Below are 24,993 nucleotides of genomic sequence, written 5' to 3' on the forward strand. Positions count from 1 at the left end.
GAAAATTCTGTCTGGAAAACAGAAAAGTCTTTGAAATATTCCATAGAATCATATAATCCCAAGACTGGTTTGGGTTGGAAGGGACCTTAAACTCATCCTGTTCCAACCCCCTGCCATGGGCAGGGACACCTCACACTACTACACGTCACCCAAGGCTGCACTGCTAACCTTTTCCACTCATTAATTACAACAGCCCCACAAAATTCTGTAAGAATAAACTACAATCAAAAAGTGTTTCATGTGATAAGACCCCTTTAAATATCAGTAAAGGTCTTCCTTTCTAACTTGAGAAAAGCAGTTCATTCTTGGTTCATGTTCCCTTCTGACCCCTTTCAAAGAGATTAAGAGGAAATGCTTTTCCCCTTTCTTCTTTTAACTGGCATGCAAAGGATTTGTTTCCTACATCTCTGTTGTTTTCTTAATGTGACCAACAATTACTCGCTATTGTGCCAATAAAACCATCCTGTCTAATACATCAGTGCAGGTCCAGGCTATACAGAAACACCAGAATGCATCAGTATGAAAGGAAGTTTGCCCTAATTCGCTAGCTCAGTGCCAGGAAAATCTGTCTTGATAACAGTACAGAAGAGTAGGCCTCACTCTGGTAGCTTTAATGCTCTTCATGTGGCAAGAGACTCAACAAAGTCTTTCATGAGTTGTGCATGTGTGTTCCTGTACAATGCAGCAGAGGCTCAAGGTAACAACAAAGTCCAAACTAAGAATCATAGAATAGTTAGGGTTGGAAAGGACCTTAAGATCATCCAGTTCCAACCCCCCTGTCATGGGCAGGGACACCTCCCACTAAACCATGTCACCCAACTAAACCACGTCACTCAAGAGGACCTAGCTATACCCCATCCCTGGCAGTGGTCAAGGCCAGGTTGGACAGGGTTTGGAGCAACCTGGTCTAGTGGAAGGTGTCCCTGCCCATGGCAGGGGGTTGGAACTGGATGAGCTTTAAGGTCCTTTCCAACCCAAGCCAGTCTCAGATTCTATCACCAAGATAACACTGACAAGGCAAGAATATTTATCTGTTGCACAGTGGAATTACGAAAACACAGCCATTTCCTTGCCACCTTCCCATGTGTCTACTCTATGAGCTTGGGGCAGCCAGTGAAATCCCTTCTGAGGAATACTACAATGAGGTCATTTGCATCAGTCTGGACACTACAACACAGGGAAAAGTGTCCAAAGCTGCCTGAGGAGCAGTCCCCTGTCAGGATTTCACCAGTTATACCCCAGCTCAGGCTGGGCACAACAGGGAGTGTTTAGGAGAAAGGTGCTCCTTTATAGAGCAATGGTCTTGTTTGTTTGTTTTCCAACATGTTAACATTCCAACAATGCTAGCAAGATAAGAATACTCAGTTGTTATCTTGATAATGACAAAAGTACACTGTTCTGTTTTGAATGGTATATTCCTCTTAAACCTCTGCTGTGTTATATCACCATTGCACATCACTTTTAAGAACAAAGAAATACATTCACAATGTCTACCAAGTTGTGGTAGGGACAGACGAGATGATCTCTTGTCTTCTAAGCAATACTTAGCCCATAGTGATTCTCAAAGCCAAAGCATCAGAATACATATTAGTTTATCGACTTCGCCTGGGCCCTTTTAGGTTTCACTCCCTAAATAAATAGTCATGTGTGAAAGTCAAGACAACTATCTTGAGTAAACGTGTAAAGAACTATCATGATCAGTTTAGTTCTGAACACTTTGAAGGAACACAGACTCTATCTCCATTTTAAATGCATATGTATATGGGAATAACCTGATCCATTAGCATATTTTTTCTCCACAAAGCTAGGCAAAAGGACCGTAATAATACCCTTTCTTCCATCACTAGTGTCTTTACATAGTGCCAACACACAGCAATACTCTGAAGGCTGTGTATCACTAAGCACAGTGGTAGTTCAATAGCCTGGTGCAGTAAGCAACTTATCATTTTAAAGGCAAGGACTTTTCACATTTGCAACCATTTAAACATAAGCTTTCTCAGTAGATACATTAAAAATGGCCTAAGAAAAAACTTTAATGCACTTAAAATAGATCATCATCTACAAGGCTTTTAGATAAACAAACACACAATATATTCAAAATTGAAATGAAACAATTTTTATGCACCATAAAAACTGATATGCTTCACTGGGTAAAAATGGATTGTTTGCCTTTGGAACAAACATGCTTTTACTCACAATCTTCCAGGCAATTAGCTAAACAACTCTTTTAATTACTGCTCTGCAATCCAGCAAGCATCCAAATGTGCCCTCACTGATGAGCAACAGTTAGAGCCTGTAGTCCAAGCACAAGGCACAGGAAGCCTAGCTTGTTTCTAAACAGATTTCTAACGTCTCCAGACAAGTTTCTCTACCTTAAAATGACAATAATTATTTTACTGCCCCGCAGTAACATGAATAATAATTAGTACAATGCAAGTACAAACCACATGGAGCTGCTTTGCCTACACTGGAGAACAACCTACAGCAGGAATTAGCTGCGTCTTCCTCTTTCTAAAATGTAATTCTGCTTTTCACATAAGACAGAAAGACACAACTCAAGTGTCCTTCACCTGTGACACCACCCCCACTTTCCCCTTGCTATTTGTAACACCCCAAAACCTCCCCCCACCCCTGCAGTTTCCTGCTACCCCAGGGAACTGCTTCCCACTAGTGGCAAGGGCAGCACATGAAGGAGTTACATGGAGCCAAACCAAGCTGAGAAAAGCAACACATGAACCAAAGTCCAAGTCAGAGGCTTCTATAAGCCTCAATTTTTAACAAAGAAATAAATCTAAACCAAGAAGTTGTGCTGTTTTCCATCATCAACAACTTGCTTCAAGTCAATGGGGTTAAGAGCCAGTGATCTAGGCAAAAATCAATCCTGCGTTCCAGTTTGGTTTGCAAAGCAAGGCACGTGGCCAAGCACCACACTGCTTTGTTTGTCAGGTGCATTTTCTAAATGATACATACCAAAATAGCAATCTCAGTTGTCAGATTCTGAAATAAAATTGTGTTTGACATTCACAGAAAAAATGGGGATAGAGGAAGGAGCAGTAGAAGTCTTCATAGCAAGCAGGAATTACAATTCCACTCAGGAGTATCTGTACTGGATTAGAACAATTGCCCTCTCGTACATAAGAAGGAACTTCAGTCCATCTCACTTTGTTTATATGTTCTCCATAAAGTGAGTTCAATCACTCAGGAAAAAAGAAGGAAAAGGAGAAAAAAAGAGGGCAGATTGAGTGGGTGTTTTATCAGAAGCATATGCAATTGGAAGGCAAGAAGAGCAAAGGGAGACTTCTAAGTGTGCCAGAAGGTGGTTGGCAAAGAATAACAGCAGCATTAGGGAACCTGAGGCAAAAGCCTCTCTTCACATTTAACTCCAGGCTTTCTACATTTCACCTTACCTCTGAAGACAGCTCAAGAAGCTAGGGAAATGCAGATGGCTAGTTGGTTGTCAGTACTTTGCAGTTTCATTCCCAGCTTGCTGAATTCCAAACATTTGCCAGGAACACTCTCTGTCAATCACACTTCCAAGTGGATGATCTAAGCTTTTACCATCAATCATTTATATTCCCTGCTGGATTTGTGGGCTGAGGACCTTTTCCACCATCAGCTCAGTAGGCTCTAGAAAACCAAATGGTTTTCTGCCTTTCATGTTTGCTTGTTTGCTTTAATTATAACAAGTCCCCAAACCCTGACATATTTAAAAACTGAAGAATTAGTTCATAAACCCAGCACCACCTACTGCCATATTTATTCTTTCCCGATTTTCTTCTCCATATTACATTTGCTATTCATCTTATGAGTGAAGAGGATTCCTCTGTTCCCACTGCAAATTCAACCTAAATCAGACAGAAGGTGAAGCCACATCCACTGTGTCCTGAGAACAGCACCAGTAATAAAGATCTGATGATTTCAACTTAGCCAAGTGCTTTGCTGACTCTCTTTGAGAGAGAACCATGCTCACACATTGCCTTGATGTGCCTCTACCAGAACAACCCCTAGCTGTTTCACCCGCACAAACAGGAACCATTGAAGAGCTTTCAGACAAAAGATATTCCTCCCTATGCTCAAACACTGTGGAATATTTGGCTGATAACCTACTTAGTTCAGTTTTTCATTCTGGATGTCTGGGAGTGATGGGCAGTTTTGGTGTGGTATCAGCTGGCTGAGAAGATGAGGCTATGGATTCACGTGCTGTAGCTCTTCCAAGTCAGTATGGACTTTGGTGGGATTCACATGAACGCAGTGATGGATTTTCAGTACATCAGACAAAATATTCATGTTTTAGTCATTCTCAAATCAACAGTAAGAACTGTTACAGCAGCTAACACCAGAATCTAGCTCAGGTTCCTTCTAGATCTGCCTTCATCAGCATGGAATCGTAGAATGCTTTGGGCTGGAAAGGACCTCAAGATCATCTAGTTTCAACCCCCTGACATTAGGAAGGGATACTTCACACTAGACAATGTCATCCGAGGCTCTGTCCAACCCGGCCTTGAACACTGCCAGGGATAGAGCATTTACCACTTCTCTGGGTACCCTGCGCCAGCACCACAGCACCCACACAGGGGAAGAACTTCTGCCTTAGATCTAACCTGAACTTGCCCTCTTTCAGTTGGAGCCCATCACCCCTTGTCCTATCGCTGCAGTCCCTGATGAAGAGTCCCTCTCTAGCGTCCTTGTAGCCCCCTTCAGACACTGGAAGCTGCTCTGAGGTCTCCACGCAGCTTCTCTTCTCCAGGCTGAACAGCCCCAATGTTCTCAGCAGTGGGAGACACCAACTGCTGTAAAGGCAAGCACAGATTCTCTATGCGTGACTAGTGACTGCTCAGTTAAAAGGCTGCTGAAAAAAACCCAAACAACTTGGCCTGATTTTTCCCCTTTCTTTTATTGATTTACTTATTTTCCTCCACAACACATTTGAAAAGAACATGAAGATCTGAAGTTATTCCATGTCATAGGGTCCTGCCAATTGCATTCAAGTGTAACTCCACTAAGCACAGTGTATTTACCCCTCATGTTCAAAGTCAGTGATGTGAGACTCAGGTCAAACTCCGTGATCACCACACATCTATTTGGCTTCAACTGAAAACCTTTCCCTATCCTCCCTTCCCTCATCTCCTCCTTACCCAAGGTATGCAATTCAAACTTTCCCATTTTACAGAGAGAAGGAAGATTCAAGTAGAGGCACCAGAGCAAAACCATTGTTTCCCCTTGGTGCACTGTTTTAAGGCAACAACTACCTGCCAGCCAGAAAAAGGAGAACTACCATTTGGCATCAAGGTAAAGTTTTCAGTGTCCATCCCACAGATAAAGTGCACATCTTAATAGCCACTGGATAGCTGGAGCTTGGTCCTTTTGGTCCTCCACCGCAGTACAGCTGGAAGGACAGGATGCATGGAAGGGATTTGCTGCTCTAGATTTTAAGATCTCTCAAGTGCAAACTGAGACACATAATGAGACCGGAATGACCAACTGCACTGCAGAGAATATCCTATTGTTCATTAACCTGAGGTTTTAATCACTCTCATCCTCTATTAAGACCTTAAGGGAAAGAAACCCAGAGTATCAGTGCCAGGCAGAAACCAAAAGAAGCATTAATACTGATAATAAACTGCAGTTGAACTTTCAGTGATGAGCCTGGTGCACAAGCAGAAACACAGTCTTAACTGTTCATGGCTTAAACTATAGCTCGGCAACATTTCACAGAGAGTTTAGTATACAGCTGCATCCATGTTCTCTGTTGAAGCACATTACTGTACAGATAAAAACATCTATTTCAGAGCAGGGATGAGTACCAACATGAATTAGTTACAGCTAAGATTTCTATTTTTATTCTAATTTATTTGCCTCTCTGAATAAGGCGTGGATTATATTTCACTACTTGACTTACTGTGATGAGTAGTTTTAGAATGTCAACTGGGCCCTAGCAGGCTTATTCAGAAAAAGCTGGGAGGCTTCCCAGCATCCCAATCATCTGTCCCTATTTGCTTTTTTAATGGTTACTGTAAAAAAACACTATAAATATGTGGTCAGACCGTACGAACTCAGAGTACATGGAAGTTTCCAGCTCAAACAACTAGTCACAACGGTATGTGAATTTATTTGCATTGCTTAAGTAATAGGGAACTCGCAGCTCAATCTGTGCTGTCATTTCATGGGCAGTGCTTGCTCACTGACCAAAAACTTCTATGAGAGGCTCCAACTGCAATACCCTCAGAGTTATTTCCCCACTGACTTAGAAGCAGGCTTTATGTTATAGCTACTGCTTGAAGCTCACATTAAAGTCTCACTATTTGATTTTCTTTTACTTCAGACAAAAGGATTCACAAGAGTTTAAAACAGTGGATTTCACCTTCTGAAATACAGAAAGTAAATAATGTGAAAACCTCGTAACGTTCATAGCCATAGCATATTACATTTGATTTAATATTTCTAGCAACTCCTTGAGGATGAATTTAACAATGGTTCAGAAACTTGGAGAAAACAAAGGAAAAAAGTGTTATGTGAAGATTTATCTCTTTGATTATTTTTTTAACCTGTTTTTTCAGTGAAGAAAATTAGTTTTCTTCCTCCAAACTTCTGAGACAGAAAACAAACCCTGCCCAAAACACAAATGAAAATTAACTCTGTTCAACTTCCTTCTTAAATTATCATTTCTGCTTCTTCATACCTCTGTTTGGAATATGCACTCCCAACATAATGGCAAGCCTTCCTAATACAGCCTGAGGCATAAAGAACATACTGGAAGAGAGCTCCTCATCACCACATCCTAACTTCAGCTGCCAGTGTGGCATGGATCACTGCTGCCAGTAACCTGCCAGACTTGGGAGACATGGGCTAGTGTGAGGTGTCCCTGCCCATGGCAATGGAGTCGGAACTGGATGAGCTTAAGCTCCTTTCCAAACATCCTGTGATTCTATGATCTTTCAAAGGGGACTTCTTCCACATGTGGTGTTGTCAGACTACTTAAAAGCACTGTAAGAGTCTGGACATTGAGCTTGTCTCAAACACCACTTACACTGCATCATGAGAGATGGGAAACTGAGCTTGTCTCAGGCACCATCTGATCATGAGAGGCCTTGAGTGTAAATGAAGCAAATAAGGATGTTGGCTCTCGATACTGCATAGATAGGGATTGTTCTGACCCCTTTGTTCAAAGCTGAATGCTTAACACAAACCGACTTAAAAGATGGAGTCAAACAGCAGACATCAGGATATAAGGGACAACAACCACCCAGAGGACCCTTGGAGAACCTCAGCTTTGGAACTGTGCAGGTGATCACTGAACTACACCCATCATTATCACAGTAATGCCTCTCTACACTTCACATGCAGATTATGGATAACACCCCAAAGAACATGAACATAAGAGTGCGGGGCTCAGGTCAGATGGGGAGCTTCCACCACCACAAATACTCTGGGTGAAGAGGACCAACTGGATACATGGGTAGTGATACTTTGCTCTCTCTTTCTCCCCCTTTCTCTCTCTCTCCTCCTGTTTTTCATTGAATACTGACTAAACCTAAGTAAAAACACATGGCACAGGACTTGCTCATCCAGTTAAGGTAATCAATGTTGAGTTTATTATATCTAACCACATGCCTTGTGTTTTGTATTAATAAATCATAAAACTGATTGATTGGTGTTGTTTCACCTTAACTCAGTACATGGGTATTAAGAGCTTGGTTGCTGGTCCCAAGGGGAAGGAATTCATCCTAAATGACATCATGCAAAGTTGCAGAAATGCACAACAATAAAACATTAAACCATAGGGGAAAAAACTCCAAATAATTTGAAGTGCCAAGAAGCTCACTGCTGAGGCCTCTTTTCACAGGGAATACCCCCCTTCCCCAGTTCTTTCAGCAGTCATTAATCAAGTGGTTTAAAAATCTCCTTCTCCAATCCCCTGCACAGTCTTAGACCATCTATACACAGCAGCAAGCAGGAGCTTTGGCGATTCCTGCTTTTAATGGTCTACCAGAAGTTAGATGTAAAAAAAGGCATGTCTGGCTGAAGTCTCAAAATAGGCAACTCCTGAGGCCAACCCACATTACATTTTCTAGATGCCTGGAGCACAAGAACAAGGAGTGGTCTTTGCCCAACAATATCACTTGCACCAAACCTGTATTTCTCACGAAAGAAACCTGTGTTTCTCAAGTTTTAACGCTGTTCCTATATCCACCATGAAATGAAAACCTGGCATTAAAGTAGACCTCTTCATGCCACTGTCTTTTAAAAAGTTTAGCTGGATCTCCAGTTCTAATACTTCGGACACACACTGAGGAAATCAGACTTTTAGAACTGTTTCTTTAGTTGATGAACACTAAATCACGGAAATAAGCAACTTGTCCGACCTGCCTGCATGTGCTGACCTGAAGCAACAAAAGCTTTAAACTATAAATAGAAAAAGCACAATAGAACTACTGAAGATAAAGCTGGATTTTAATCTCAATCATTCCTTTTGCAAAGCACTGCTGGTCACATTAGTCTTATTCAATAGCACAAACAATGCTGTGACGTTAATACTGTCTTTGAAAATAATAAGAAAACTCTAATGCCATCCATAATCCTGCCACCATTTCTTAAGCCTGAGAACACAGCAGCTTTGCACTTTGAACAGAGTAGGACCTACATTTCAAACTCAGGTGAAAAATGAAGGCACAAAGGTAAATAAGTGTCATAGTTTAAGCTTTTCAAAGACTTGGCATTCTGGGGAGACCTTACAGCAGCCTCCAGGGAGACCTTACAGCAGCTTCCAGTACCTAAAGGGAGCCCAGAAGAAAGTTGGAGAGGGACTCCTTACAAGGGCCTGTAGGGACAGGACAAGGGGAATGGCTTTAACCTGCCAGAGGGGAGGCTGAGATGAGCTCTTAGGCAGAAGCTCTTCCCTGTGAGGGTGCTGAGGCGCTGGCACAGGGTGCCCAGAGAAGCTGTGGCTGCCCCATCCCTGGCAGTGCTCAAGGCCAGGTTGGACACAGGGGCTTGGAGCAAGCTGCTCTTGCAGAAGGTGTCCCTGCCCATGCCAGGGGGTTGGAACTGGGTGAGCTTTAAGGTCCCTTCCAACCCAAACCAGTCACAGATTCTATGATTAAATAATAAAAGGCCCCAAACCACACAATTAAGTTCTGAAAATGGGGTTGTACACAAAGCAGTTTAGTTTAGGGAAACCTGAGCTAGCTCAGATATGAGGGACAGTCTAAAGATAGCAGCCTAGGCTCTAAGTTAACCCAACATCTTCAAGTCTGCTGAGAAGAAATCTTCGCACACAACTGTGTCGAAGATACAATGCTTTTCCACTGGGAACATCTATAACAGACAACACTTCTGCACTGCTGTTTTCCCTCCTTCAAAATAAACCATCCCTGTGGTGCAAATGCCCTTCAGTTTGCACTGTCCTATCTGGATGCAAATCTGTCCCACGAAAAGCCAAATCAAACCTCTTGTGTCTGCATCTGAATGAAATGCTCATGGCTAAATGCTAAAGCAATTGTAAAGAAAACAAACAATTATTCTTCTAATGTTCCTTTAAGATTGCAATTAGATCAAATTAAATCAGCAGGAATTTCTCCACACAAAGCAAATGGAGCATTTAATATCCTGCTGAAACAAAACACGGCACACCAAGCTCTCCTACAGTATCATGTTAAAACCACAGTCTCCAATAAGAATAAATGATCTGTATGTCAGGCACATCCAATGCTCACTTCCTTAGCTCACATGTGATCTTAAATCTATGTGTACCCTTTGCACAATTCCCACCACCAACGTCCCCCCCAAAGTGATATATTCCACTTTCCCCCTGATGGGGAAGGCAGCAGCCAGGCTTAGGCTATAAATTCCTGCTCTTGACATTCTGTCACTGCATACTTTACTTTCATACTTATACCTACATTCTGTTATTTCCCTCCAGCTTTGATAGAAGCAGAAGGAATAGCAACAGCAAACTGTCTTTGTGGAGGCCAATGATATTCCTTCCTCACAGTAAATTACTGCCTCGATTTCCCTTCCCATCTCATTCACATTCACTGTAGGAGTTGGACTCACAGGTCCCTTCCAAACCCAGGAAATTATGATGCATTCTCTTTGCTAAACCAACAGTTTCTTCTTTTGAAAGTTTTTAGCTCAAATAAGGATAGCAAGAACATAGTAAGTGCAGAACAGCTGGGATGGAACACTTGGGATAAACTATGTTACTCTTGAGATAAACTAGTTTTTCTGGGGGGCTGTATTTTCTTTGCAACTAAACCTAATGGTAAATGTTATCCTGTCTCATCCATGGCTCAGCTTTGAATATCACAGTGGCTCTCAAGCTTTGGTGTTTTAATTAGAATCATAGAATCATAGAATAGTTAGGGTTGGAAAGGACCTCAAGATCATCCAGTTCCAACCCCCCTGCCACGGACAGGGACACCTCACACTAAACCATCCCACACAAGGCTTCATCCAACCTGGCCTTGAACACCGCTAAATACTTAAGAGCTCCCAGTTTCTAAGCAAATCTGCAAGCCTACCCTCCAGCCTTCCAGTCCATACAGACCGGGCCCCTTGCAGAGACCAGGAAGACCACTTCAGCAGCTCTGAACAACTCACAGAAGTAAAGCTCTGCTGCTCAGTCAGGCCCTCTAGGAGTCATTAACTGCCAATCTTGCAGCAGTGTGAAAATTTAAGGACAAGACACTGCTTTCCCCACTGCTACCTAGAACAGCAGCCTCTCACCCTGATTCCAAAGGGTCTTCTCCTTCCTCTCTCCAGCTTTTTACTGGAGTGTTCTTCTAAATTCCAAAGACTACCCCAATTTCAAGCAGAAAGGCTTGGAACCAACCTGGCTCCAAGAACCTCTTGCCCCCTTCAGATCTCTCAGAGAAGGATTTTCTGTTCCATCTTGGGGAATCACAAACAGATCCCATTTCATTTGACTTTCCTCTCTGATTACAGTAGTCACAAAGCCAGAGAAATGACTCCAAATTCCAAAAAACTAAAGGTGTGGAGGGAAGAAGATCAATAGTTACTGTCCGAGAAGAACAACAAAAACTATTTCTATTCATTCAGATACCAATGGGTGAACTTAGCTCTCTACACCTATCACTCTGCAGCCGCAGAGATTAGGGATTTAAGTTTCCTTAACACTGATTTCTCAAGAAATGTGGGCCAAGTGTTTATCTAAAGTGAGGATTATGATAAAACACAGAAGTTACTGCTAAAGATGGAGAGAAAATTAGGATCTTTAAAGGACATTTTGAAAAAATCTATTTTGGTGCTTTTTACCTGTACTGATTAAAAAGAGCAGCAAGATGTTTTAAGGTTTTCTTCTTGTGATGGCTACAGAAGGAGGTATTATGGCATAAAAGGTGACACAAACTGAGAAACTTTATCTTATAGCACTGAACAGCACAGGTGATTTCGGAACAGAAGAGAATCAGTTATCTCCTTTTCACCTTTTCGGTTTCTTGTGTGGCACAAAATACTATGAACTTGATTCCCCAGGACAATAAATTTACCCTACACTACATATTCAATCCTGTACACAAGAAGCAAAAAAATTGAACTCATTTTCCAGCAGACATTTCTCCTAGGAGAGTTACCTGTACATGTTCAGAAAAAGGAAGATTACCAAGCTGTTTTGTTCCCTTTTTCCAGGCTGCTTTGAGTGACAGGTACCAGATTAAGCCAGTGTGACAATTTACTTCATCACAAAAGGGTCTGACAGAATCGAATGATAAGTAACACCTCCCAAATGCTCCAGCCCCATGATTCATCTACACCTATTGCATTATCACACTCTTTTCTCCTAGCTTTCCCTCAGAATGTTGGTCACACCACTACCAGCTTCTTCTGAATGCCTCCACCCTGAAATTGTCATTCCTAGTTAAGAAAAATCAACTCTAAATTATTATATTACTTCAACTTTAAAAGAGCTATTATTTCAGCACAAGATATTAAATAAATCTGACTGGAAAATCTTCAGCAAATTGGATTATCACTGGGAGGGACACAGGGAAGCCAGGCACTTGGAAAAAAACAACCCAGTTTTCTGAAGTTCTCAACGGAATTTCTCATGCAAAGAGATGTGGTGACACAGGCAGAACCCCAAGAATGACCAGGATTCCAATGCTCAAGTACAGTTTCCACTGACCAGGAGAAATAGGCTTGAAGTAATCCGGAAATGAGATGAATGCCCTTTGCATTTACCTATGTGGAACAGGAAGGACAATAAAATATTCCTCACCAGGCTGTGGTAACGCTAATTTGACTGAAGCTTTTTAAAGAATGAGTTAGGTGCTTGAGTAGAAAAGGCTATAAAAATGCTCTACGCATCTGTATTTGTGCACAGTGCATATAATCAGCTGTGAAACTTACCCAATATAGCCACGACTTCATCATCCTGGATTACTTCCAAAGACCCCGAGACCACAAAGCAAAGGCTGTCGACGCTCTCGCCCGCGTGGTAGATCAGGTCTCCTGGGGCACAGTGCACTGTCTGGAATTCCATGGCAAGAGCCCGAAGGCACCCATCACTTGCCAGCCTGAAGGCTGGGTGCTCCTTGAACACTTTGCGGTTCAGATGCACGCAGATATCTGCTCTCATGTCCTTAGGGCATATCTGCAACACCTGAGAAGGAAATTAGGTCATTATTTCCTGTGCATGGCTTATATTTTACTACACAGGGTTTAAGAACTACTTTCCTCCTTCTTATAAAATATCCGATCTCAATCTGTCCATTTATTTTTATATTATTTATACAGATAAGCCCCAATACATGCTCTGCTTTCCATACCTGAAGGGAAAACAATGTCTTCATCTCAGCAATATGCTCTGCTGGATATTGAATTACTAGGAGAAGGCCTCAGGTTTTTAAGACAATAAAACATTGCACAGCAGTACAGAAAGTGGGGGAGAAAAGCTTCCTGAAGGATTGTTTCTAGAGGGTAGGTCACTCTTAATAGATACCATAGAAAGCCTGCACAAATTACATACTCCAAGTGAGAGAATATTGTATAGAGAACTGTAATCTCATATTTCTTCCACAAAAAAAAAGTTATTAAAAATTTCATTAACTCCTAACACTGAGATTCGCAGGCATTCAAATTCACCCCTCAGTGGCAGTATCTTTGCTCACACAAGAAAGGGACTTTAAGGTATGTTGGGCAACTTCTGATCTTCTGAATGCAGTGTTCCTCAGGGCAATTCCTGACATGTGCTCCTAAAGGTACACAAACTGATGCTTAGCACAGCGGGTACCAGTCAGGGCCATTTCTGAGGGTTTTCAATATAATCCAGACAGATGAGTGCAGAGAATACAGAATTACTACTGCAGGTACAGATTTAAAGTTCCTGGCAAAACCACTGGAAACACATTAACATGAACAGGATTTGGGGATGACAAAACCCTTGGAGGACAGTCTGTGATGAAGTACATCTCAGGACGTATTATTTGAGAAAAACACTGAGTGGTACAAGTCTGCCTCATTATTTCTTTTCCTCAGTAATAACTATTCCATTCAATTAAGGAGGACTCTGGGCGAGCTTCAGAGTTACTCCCACACGTTTTCCTGGATGGAAAGTGATGGCTGCTTCAATGCAAACACTCCCAGAAAGCATTAGGCTACGCTTACACCTTGCAGTGGGGGTCTGTGCAAGATCTGCCCAGAGAACCAACCTCATAACTCTGTGCATGGCACTGGTTCCAGATATTACACTTGCTGCTCCAAAGGCAAATGACTCTACCACCAATATCATCACCTTTGGCCCACCTCCAAGCAGACCCGCTATTACAGATATTACTGCTGAGATACATTTCTACAGCACTTAAGTGTAGGGCACTCATGGATGATCCCTCTCGGCTGCCCCACTGGGAACAGCAGTCAAACCTGCCAGTTCTCAGTTTTCCAGGCTCACAGCAATGGGTTGAGGCAAGAAGAGCAGCATTTAACATGGAACAGGGGCAGTGGCCATAACTGTCTTTGCAATTACCTCATTTACTCTGGCAAAAAACCATTGACACCTGCCAAACAGTGCTAATGGAATGACACACACACACTTCACAGTTCCTTGAATACCATGCACAAAAAGGGTTGTTGTAATAGAAATAGTAGTATGAAAATCTGAATATTCAAGAGAATATTTACACAAAACCCCCTTAGTTTCCCACTCTAAGGCAAAATTAACTCATTTTCCATTCTCTATTTAAAGACGTTGTCTCTGGACTTAAAAATTAAATGGATTAGAGACATTTGAGAATTACAAATGGTAGAAAATCATTTTTATGAGAGGTAAGGAAACATCTTCATGGATTTGTTTTAGAATCTTTCAGCAGCTCTTGGTTAAATTTCGTTATACTGCTATTTTCTAGACTTACACGCTTTGCTTTTAGCTGATTATTCACTCCTTGGCATGCCTGCAGTTAACAGTGAACTGACAAATAACGTGGCCTACAAAACAGTGTAGGCACTGAGTCTGTGCCAAGTTCACCTTTAAGTATCTGCCTCGTGTGTAGAAAGCTGCACTGCATTACACAGCAGCACAATTACCACTGTTCTGTCCCAGCAGCAATTCATGTTTTATTCATTGCATGACAACCTAGAAGTTATACAGAGGCATCAAACCAAGAGAGCTCAAACCTGAGAGTTTCTGGATTGGCACAGCCATTAGTCACTTTTACATCTACTAGCTTTTGTATGCAGATAAAAGTTGATTTCTTGGGTTTACAAGTCATCACTCCTGGCAGTTCAGTTCTGAACACACCGGTTATTGAAAACAACATGATATTAAGTGCTTTGATGTCCTTACAATTGGAGACTTTTCTTCCTGTTTATTAAGATAACTCTTCAAGGCTATAGTGAATTATGCTAGGTTTGGTTATCCTGCTGTCTCCAAAGGCATTCGTAAAGCACTTTTCTCTTTATCAGAAGTCGAGAATGAACTTTGAAGATAAGCTCAACCAAACATGTTTTACATAGCAATTTTTTCTCTTTGCTTTGTTAAAATGATGAGAGGAGCTTGTACTGGGGGATGAATGAAAGCACAAGCATTCATTACACTATTTATCCTCAGATATTGCCTCTTCACCTTCCCCAAATGCACCTACCTCAAACCCATAGCGCTGGACACAGGTATTTGGTGAGAATACAGGCAGAGAAGCTTCAAATCAGCACTATCTAATACTAAAACACTTCTTCTTTCTGAAAGCTGGTATAGCAGACACTGCTTCCCAGGATTATGGTCTAGAATCTAAAAGGCATTTAGGAAAGCAAACAGTATCCTGTGTACCCACTGGTCTCCAGAGAGCCCAAGTGCAACGCCACATCTGTTCTACTCTTCCGTAACGATGCTTTAAAACTAGACAGAAATGAAACTGTTTGCTCTTTAACTGCATCACCTACAGTACAGAATACTAAATGAAGCCTCTACCAGAAGGCTGGTGACCAGAGCATTGGTATGGTTCCTGAATGAAGCACCTCATAAATCACATCTCTTTAGGAGCAGTAAGAAAATCAGGATCTATCTCCACAAAAGCTGGCAAATAATATGAAAGCAGCAAGTAGCTGCTTTTGTACATTTGTTGTGGTGAAGGGCCATTTGTTATTTTAAAAGACACAGTGGGAATTGACTTCTAAATTCAATGAATTAGGATGATAACATCTGCCTCACATAAGGCACATTTCATGTAATACATCGGGACAGTGATGACTTCCACCTTTCATCATTATCTCTACCTGCGCACAGAGTACCACATTCTACAAAGACAAAACAGATTTTACTTTGCATTCCGGCCCAAAGAACTGCAGACAATTTCACACGACAGAAACAGTATTTTTAACAAATCTCATTTGAAGAAATTCTGACGTTGTGTTAGAACTTGGAACCTTCTTTGTTTACTGGAAAGCAAGCTCTTTGCTTCATCATTTTCACACTATTTCAACCACATCACCAGAAAAACATAGATACTTCTACCACTAACATATGTCAGTATGACAGAACACTTGAAATACTGTATTTGAAAGTTTAAAATGAAGGGAAGCTACTACTTGGAACTATTTAAAGAATATTTGTCTTCTTTCCTAAGAAAGTACCTCCTGTTTATGTTAATGAAATACTTTCAGGATGTGACTTCTTTCCTTGCAGTTTATTTTCCTTACCTTTTCAGTATCTATTCCTCTGGACATAGACCAGGTGGAAACGATGTAATCCATCACACGTTCACTCAGTCCTTTAGGGACCTGGTAGAGCTTTAGAAAGTCCCGGACGCTGTTCAGCATTTCATGGTATCTGTTGGTATTAGCATACATTTGCTGAAATATGGTTGTCACATTACCAAAAATGGTTGCATACAGAAGGGCTGTAAAAATAGAAAAAGAAACAGTGGATATAATACATAGTAAGTTGTGATGATCAGTCTGTGTTCCACTGTGCTTTCAGACTGGAAATGCCAGGCCCATGCCATAGCAGTACTTTGTTAGGGAGGCCTGATGAGCACAAGCTCATATAGGTCACCTGCAGCACTACAACCTGAGGACCAACCACCCAGTTTTGCAATGACAAGCCCTGCAACACAGAGTTCCTGAAACACAACCCTTTGTCCATGACACAACTCTGTGGTATCCAAAACCTTAGGAAACCACAGTTTCTATTGTGACACAAGAATTTTAAGATAAATGGCTTGACAGCAAATACCTTAAAATTTCATCTCTGGTTTATAGCACCTGTGTTGAAATGCCATCAGTGACAGATTTCAAAGCTTTAAGTGCATTACCACAGTAGTAAGCCGAGTCATCATTACCCACCTCAGTGTGACAACAACAATGCATCAAAGCAGAAGATGGAATATGTAATAAACAGCTACCACGGGTCAGTGATTTATAGATGTAAGCTTAACGATACATAAAAACTCACATAATGTTTTCTATTTTTCAGGCAGAAAAAAGGCAAGGCCTGAGGCAAGAGCTGGAGCCCTCAGAGGCAGCCCACTGCACAGCCCTTCTGACTTCATTCCACATAGTCATGAAGCCAGCTGGTTCATCAAGATGGGTTTAACTATAAACACGAGAAAGGAAAAAAGGCAGTAATTCCAGGTGTGGAGAGAAGCAGATGGAGACAAACAGGACTCGAGAAGATCCGCCTGCCGAAGCCCAGGACAGAACAGCAGCCTCAATGGTCATGTTTTAATGGCTTGCAGAAGCTGGGGCTTAGGCTCTTCCAGCCAACCCAGCCTGAAATGAAAGGGAGGGACAGGAAGCCTCCAGGGGAGCTTTCCTCTGTTGTGAACTGGGTCAGTGACATATGAAAGACTGGCTGTAGAGTAACAGTCTGAGTGCAGATGCACCAGTAACCACCAGCGAGTGCTAGGGCTTGCTGGGGAAGTTCCTCCTCTCTATCATTTCCTGTACCCCAAAACAGGCACCAAATAGGCAGCATCCTATCTCCTCCACTTGAGATGAAAATAAATACTTGAGGAATCATATTTATAAAAAAAAATGGTATTTTCCCTTATCTAAATACCCCTTTTTGCTGTTTATTTGCTTCCTCACCCCCTCTTAGGAAAGAAGAAAAAATCCTTCATCCCATTCATTCCTTTGAGAATGCAGTTATTTCTTCAGGTCAGTGTTATAAGCAGATACCTTTAAGCCAACCAAGATGCTTTAGGGCTTTATGATCAATGTGCAAATTAAACTGACAGGACTGTCTTTCCCCTGATCATTGAGAGATGCAATGTAAACTCAGACTTGCTCCAGGCCTTTACACTGCTGATTCTCTACAGTATTGCTTTCGGCTGCTGCCCGACTTCTTTCCAGGAGTACCTGTCAAGACCAGCTCCCCCTTTTACCAACTACCCTCTGCAGAGAGAGGTATAAAAATACATAGAGAAATGTGTGAACTCAGTTTAAAAGAAGTGGAGAGTACGAACAGGGATACAGTGACAGAAATGTGGAGATCAATTCTCTGTTTAACCCTAACTTGTGCCTGAGCTAAACCATACCGGGAAGTCTGAATGATGAAGAAATGCTTTAAGAAAAACCCACTTTGACTATAAATGCTCCTTAATCCATTCATATTTTGTATTTGAACAGCATTACCTTTCCCTATGTCCTGGTTTGCCTACATTCATTTTTTTACTAAAAAAAGAGAAAAAAGATCCCCAAAATTGCAAAGCTTAATTTATCATTAGTTCACCACGTTATTACTATTAAAGACACATTAAAGCCAAGAGGTTTTGCAGCCTAATATTGGGTAGATCCATTAGCATATTAAACATTGAGCCCTTCTGCATTGAAATAGCTAGCTGTGCGCCTTTTCCTTCTTTTGGAACACTGAAATGAACCCACTGCAGCCCCACAGATTCTAGCGACGCACAGGGAAAAGAAGTTGGGCAACTTAGGACAGAGCAAAATCTCCAATACCTCCTCTCCATGAATGTCAAGATCCCTCAGAACAGACCCCACCCTGCCATTAATATTCTTTTCTGCCAGCCTTGTCCCCAACAAGGTTGGGGCTGCATTTACAATGCAGTCTGTGCCACCCCATTTAAAGCAGTGTTTAAATAACAGCAAAGATAAAAGCAGAGTCGTTTCAATAGCCAATCACCCGCACAAGTGACTCATGAAGGTCAGACACAGGTTGGAAAGGTCACCAAATCATCTGCTACTTTGAATGATGCAACAAATAAGAACAGAGAAATAAATAAGAGTCAGTGTAGGCCTCAGCTAGCACAGTAAAAGAGCTGTGATCTGGTTTTGGAATTACAAGAGGAAGGATTTCTATCTGTAAGAATGAGTTTTGCAATTACCCCAATTACAGATGTAAGTGCTGCATGCAGTTCCTGAGATGAATCATCAGACTGATGATGACTTGTTCAAAATGCACTCATCCAAAGCCCTTGCATACAAAATGCGTGCATAAGAACAATACAGCAACAAGTGAGACCTACAGCAACTAGTGCACATCCTCTTACATCTTGTCCCCAAGACTTGTAGTGCTTTCTAAAAGAGAACTGCCTTCATTTTCGCTTTGGGAAAGCTGATCCAGAAAGTCTGTCTGCAGGTAATGTGCACTTACCAATTAAAAACCCCAAACAAACACCTCTTACATACTTAAGGAGTAGCCTGTGCTAACTTAAATACTATTCAAAGAGCAAGCACCTGGATTTACAAATAGTAGATGATTTAAATGTATAATTGCCTTTTTGTTTTGCTAACAAGTTCCTAGTTTACAACAAACGATTACAGCTGGCTGAGAGAAAAGAACAGCCTTGCAAACCTGTTGCACTGGATCTCACTGCACAGGAAACACGGTGGTAAATTAAGCACAAACACTGCACGCCTTTCAGGTAACACGTTGTGAGGTCATACAAAATTAACACTGATCAGATAAAAAGCAAAGCAGAAATTAATAATTGTCTGGATTATAATATATGAGAAAAGCACGTGATTTTTAAATCTGCAATTAGAACAATGTAAGAGCTTTTAACTGCTTGAGATTAAGGGTTTTAAATACTGGTAATTATGCCTCATCTGGGGACAGAGGATGCAGTTAAATCCTGAACTGTGCATTACAGGCTGCAAGCAAAACACCAAACTGAACAGGTATCTCTCAACAGATTGTTCACAACACTGCTTCGGATAGAATTGTTATTTGTAGTCTTGCAACTTGAAACCAAAGCATCTAAAGAAAGATTTAATTATCAGATATCTGTGGAATGTTCTACAACAGTAGAGAACTTAAACAGCTTGTCCCATTTTCCACTGAGAGAGACGCAGAGCTGCTTAATTTGCTACTTCTCTAGGAAACTTAGGATATTGCAATGTTTCTTACTTGTAATGTTTTATTTGACTTTTCACAGAATGGTTTGGGTTGGAAAGGACCTTGACATCATCCAGTTCCAATCCCCGGGCACGGGGGACACATTCCACTAGAGCAGGCTGCTCCAAGCCCGTGTCAAACCTGGCCTTGAACACTGCCAGGGATGGGGCAGCCACAGCTTCTCAGGGCACCCTGTGCCAGCGCCTCCGCACCCTCACAGGGAAGAGCTTCTGCCTTAGATCTAACCTGAACTTGCCCTCTTTCAGCTTGAACCCATCACCCCTTGTCCTGTCGCTGCAGTCCCTGATGAAGAGCCCCTCTCCAGCATCCTTGTAGCTCCCTTGAAGTATTTTCTCTTATTAATACAACATATACAGCTATCATTTCTTTTAGCTAGTAGAAAACAAATGGAATCAGCTTAGCCGTAATCCAACAGGTAAACCAATATTACGCACTTTATGAATTCTCACAGTATGCTTACATAACATTTTCAGGTTATAAAACAAATTGGAATTGTTACTATGTTCTTAGCACGTGCATCAATACCTCAATTTCACAATTTGGGGGAAAAAAAGACTTCTTTCGACATGTAACTACATTCCCAGAAGAGCTCTCCCTCATGCTGTTCCTGCAACTGTTTGATCCTGCTCTTCCTAAGGCGCTCTATTGTCCCAGGCAGAACTGATACACAGCTACAACTCCCTCCTCCTTCACTCCACCAGCTTGTAATTTGCGCCTCAGCTTAGGTACCCCACGAGCAAAAGCAAAGCAGTGATAATGGCAAAGATCAAAGAACTGGCACGCTACTACCAACTGAACAAGTTTGAAAATCAGCTCAACGGCCAAGAGCAAAGCAGAAAGCCTAAACAGACCACGAGAATGTGAGCATCAAGCTCTCATGTGGCAGAACCACTTCTAGAATGAAATATGAGAGACTGCAGGCAAATTTTCTTAAACTACAAATGTTCTCACCCTTCTCATCACATTTGCTGAAATCACCCTTCTGACAGCAGATGGGCCACAGAAGGACCACACGGGGCCCCAGGTACAATGGAAATGTCTCCCCTGCAGAAGGACAGGCCACCAGTAAGGACACATTTGATACGGGCAAAGCAACAGAACACCAGAGAAATGATTTTTTTTTTCTTCCTCTTCCCATCACCAAAAAAGCCAAGAACTGCAATGAAATCAGAGACATAAACAAGGGAACAGCTGCTCTAAGAAGCCACTTAAGCAACTACCAAGGACTAGAGTAGCAGAAACATCTGCGCACCTTAAAATAGGCTGTCTGCAGTGTGCAAAGGCAGAAAGGGAAGAGTTAAGACTGGCTCCCACTGCTTCTCCTCTCACACCCTTTCCTAACTCCACAAAACAAAAGCAGACTGCTACTACAGCAGCACGGACCCTCAGGCAAATAACCTCCTGTCATCTCAGGGACTTCAAACGACTTACATTTTGCCAGTTTAAGGCTTAGCATGGAAGAAGAGAGGTACGCGTTGGTGAAACACCAAACCTTCCACAGATGCTGACCTCCAGCATCCCCAGGGATGTTTCAGACCTGGTGGGTTTTTATTTTGCTTCCATCTGGTAGCACCGACACAGCTGGTAGCAGCAATTGCAGGTGTTTGGGCTCACAAGAATTTCACAAACCTGGGCATCGTGGGCAGCACAAATCTCTAACAGGTTTTGCTTTTGCCTTCAGCATGTTTGGGCTGAGATAAACAGCATGGGAAAACACACAGACCAAAACTGATCAGAGGAGTGATGGGAGCCAAAGTGAATAAAAGCCAATAAAACAAACTCCCAACACAAACAGCTCTCTCTAAACTCACAGTGAACAGCCAGCACCAGTCTGCACTCTCTGAAAGGCTGCAGCTTGGATCCAAGAGCCTGCTTATGAAAAGAGTCATGAAGGGCCCCCTGGCAACCTGTGCACAGGAAGGGTGGCTATTACCTCCAGGGCCAAGGCCCCTACAGCAGCACCTGACTAAACTAACACAATCCCACTAATGAATACTGCAAAGTATGGATTTTGGCAAATTAAGATGTGTCCAAAGAAGTAAAATGGCAAGAATCTTGAGCCACAAAACTCATCATTCGTTTTGAAAGCTAGAGTTTAGTATGACATTTACATGGAAAGGCATTAACAGTCATCTAGAAAGGGACTTAATGATAGCCACAGACTCCATTGCAGCCAACATGCTTGTAGAAAAGCAGATTACTAAAATAATCAGATGTACAACAAGTCACAACTGGCCTGTGAGGACTTGGATGTGTCCCTGGTTGCAAAATTAAGGAATAAGAGTCTGGTTGTACATTCCATATGTGCTGCAAAGGGAAGCCCACAAGCATGACACTGAAAGGAATAAAAGAGAAGAGCATCCTGGATATGGAGAGACTTTAAGCTGGTACACTTTGAAACCCCTAACCAGAAGTTTGTCTCACTTTCAGCAAAACAGGGCTGCATGGTCTTACTCCAGAAACAAACAGCACCTGCAGGCCAACAAGTTCACCTGGCTCCACTCATTTAAACTTATTGAAGGTATCAATATTTCTACAAGGCCCTGTACTTCAACTGGCTGGGTTAATCCCAGTGGGCTAACATGATTTACAACCAAAGGTGCATCATAAACTAGCTATATGAACTGTAGAACAGTTCGGGTTGGAAGGAACCTTCAAAACTCCTCTACTCCAACCCCCTGCAATGAGCAGGGACATCTTTACCTAGATCAGGTTGTCCAGAACCACATCCAGCCTGGCCTGCAATGTCTCCAGGGATGGGGCATCCAGCACCTCTCTGGGCAGCCTGTGCCACTGTTTCACCACCCTCAGTGTAAAGGATTTTTTCCTCACATCCAGCCTGAATCTCCCTCTTTTAGTTTAAACCCATCACCCCTCGTCCTGTCACAACAGGCCCTGCTCAAAAGGCTCTCCACATCTTTCTCATAGCCCCTTCTTTAAAGAACTGAAAGGCTGCAATAAGGTCTCCCTGGAGTCTTCTCTTCTCCAGGCTGAACAACTCCAACCGTTTAAGCCTGTCCTATAGGAGAGGTGCTCCATCCCTCTGATCATTTTTGTGGCCCTTCTCTGGACCCTTTCTAACAGGTCCATGTCCTTCTTGTACTGAGGACTCCAGAGCAGAGTAGAAGGGCAGAATCACCTCCCTTGACCTGCTGGCCATGCTCCTCTTCATACATGAAGATGTTTGCTCTGCCTCAACTTATACGTAAATTCTTAAAACTGCCAGATAGCCACGAGTAACTGCAAGCACAGTAATGCCTAGTAATGAACTGAAATCAGGACCTTAACCCTTGACACCAAAAAGGGTTTCCCCTCTGATGAGGTAAGACAGAATGGCCAGGCCATGTACTGATCTTCACAAGTAGTTAAAATAACTACAATTCCTGCAAAGAACAAGATATTTGTCAGAACATCTTCAGGAGGGTCATAAGGGGTTTTAAATGTGGAGCAGGATCTTGATGTTCTGTTTTAAGCACGTGTACTTCGGCAAACGCTAAGGCTTGCTTTAGACTAAGCCAATTTGATTATCAAGAGGAAACTAACTGTACAAACAGATTACAGCTGCAAAAACCATCTGTATTCCAAACATCCGAGGCCAGACTCACCAGTGGGAACACTTCTACCAACAAGGGCTGACTTCAGCTCAATGTATTCACTAGCCAATTTGACCAGGGTGGGAATTATTCAAATGGCAAAATCCGATTAAATCCGCTGGCATTTGCAAGAAAGGACACTATTTTACTGGAGAATTTTACGGACAATAAAATTTAAATTGTCTAGAAAATTGGAATGGATTTCCATTTCATTTCCCAGCACTAATGAACAGATCACCATTTAAATGACGACGGAACCATTTAAGTGCATATCATTTTTCTTCTACAGTTTATACAGGGTAATGCATGGCCATTTTCAAGTGCTTGCTTAAAATTAAATCTCCAGATACTGCTTCTAGGTTTTTACTGACTTACACCAATATGAAGGCTTTTGCTTTGAAAGGTGGTTTTTATCTCCCCTTAACTTACCTGAAATGGTTACTCCCAATTGGAAGCAAACTCTCATGTTTTTAAAATCTATTACTGAAATAGATCTACACATAAAAACAACAGTCAGGAAAAGATGAGAGAAAGGAGTGAATAAAAAGGAAAAGTTGCTGTCTTTTCACATGAAACTGCTTACACACACAGCTCTTCTGGTTTCTCTATTTACCATAGTTCCTCTGTGATTCTTATGGTGTTTTCCACAAAGTCTTGCAGGAAGGAAATCTAGAGAGGCTCAAAGAGATCATCTTTCATCCAAACTTTCTGGCCCCTTCCCTACAATGCTGGCTTAGGTCCACTCCTGTTGGAGCCTGATTTTGCAGTAACCTACCTGTGGCCTCTGAGAGTTCAGAACTGGATCTGAATTTCGCATAGCAAAGCCACCATCCAGCACTTACATATACTGAATTCTGCACTGCACTTCCCCTCATCATTGATACAACACAAGAGTGTGATACCTAAAGTCACTTGCTAACAACCGCCCAAGCATCACTCTCTTGGGCAGCACTCAGTGACCAAAAGGAATCACTGTGATTCCTTTTGGTCATTGCTCCAGACCTCATTTAATGAAGGTATCTTACATTTGAGTGAGATATTTAGAGTAATCTTTTGTTCCCAATGATAAATGGATTCAGGTAGATTCCCTCTACTCCCACCAGAGTGCCAAAGTGGGAAGTTGGCAGCTGGCTGCATTTCTTGCTGAGTACATTCGTATCTGAATCCACCAGTAAGACTACAAGGAGAAAAGGCCCAAGGCCTCCCCTGAGGCTGCAATGATCTCACTTCTTATTAGGCTTAAAACCTCAACTCAGCTATGCACTTAAACATAGGCTTTAAACACTACTCCACAGGTGTGAGCATGCATGCCTCTGATTAACATTAAGGACACAGGAGAAATAATGAGACAAAACAGTTCTCTTCGACCACCGACTTTCATCTGCTGAGTTACAAAAGCTTTTGCTGCCTATGTAGTAAGTACATCACAGTCCTTCTTTAGCCTTTGTCTCCTCTGGGAACAAAATAAAAGGTAAAATTTCAGTGCCTATAAATTAGACCCATATAAAAGCAGAGTGGGATGAAGGTACATGGTTTCATTGTGAAGTGAACCAGAAGTGGGTGGAAGGGTCCCAG

General features: G+C 42.0%; 1 protein-coding gene across 5 annotated transcripts in view; it reads right to left on the reverse strand.

Annotated features, from left to right (window-relative positions):
• The window catches only part of KCNH1 (potassium voltage-gated channel subfamily H member 1), a 182,787-nt gene that overhangs the window by 77,106 nt on the left and 80,688 nt on the right, over positions 1-24,993 (reverse strand). For all 5 annotated transcript variants that reach the window (XR_010612771.1, XM_065679335.1, XM_065679334.1 and 2 more), the window contains 2 exons: positions 16,147-16,346; positions 12,367-12,619 (listed from right to left, as the gene is read on the reverse strand). Coding sequence is in view for 4 of the 5 variants with exons in the window: in XM_065679335.1 (XP_065535407.1) it covers positions 12,367-12,619; positions 16,147-16,346 (453 nt within the window). In the remaining variant the exon portion in view is untranslated. The remainder of the gene's footprint in view (positions 1-12,366; positions 12,620-16,146; positions 16,347-24,993) is intronic.

Source organism: Lathamus discolor, chromosome 5, assembly GCF_037157495.1.
Source record: "Lathamus discolor isolate bLatDis1 chromosome 5, bLatDis1.hap1, whole genome shotgun sequence".
Taxonomy (NCBI): domain Eukaryota; kingdom Metazoa; phylum Chordata; class Aves; order Psittaciformes; family Psittacidae; genus Lathamus; species Lathamus discolor.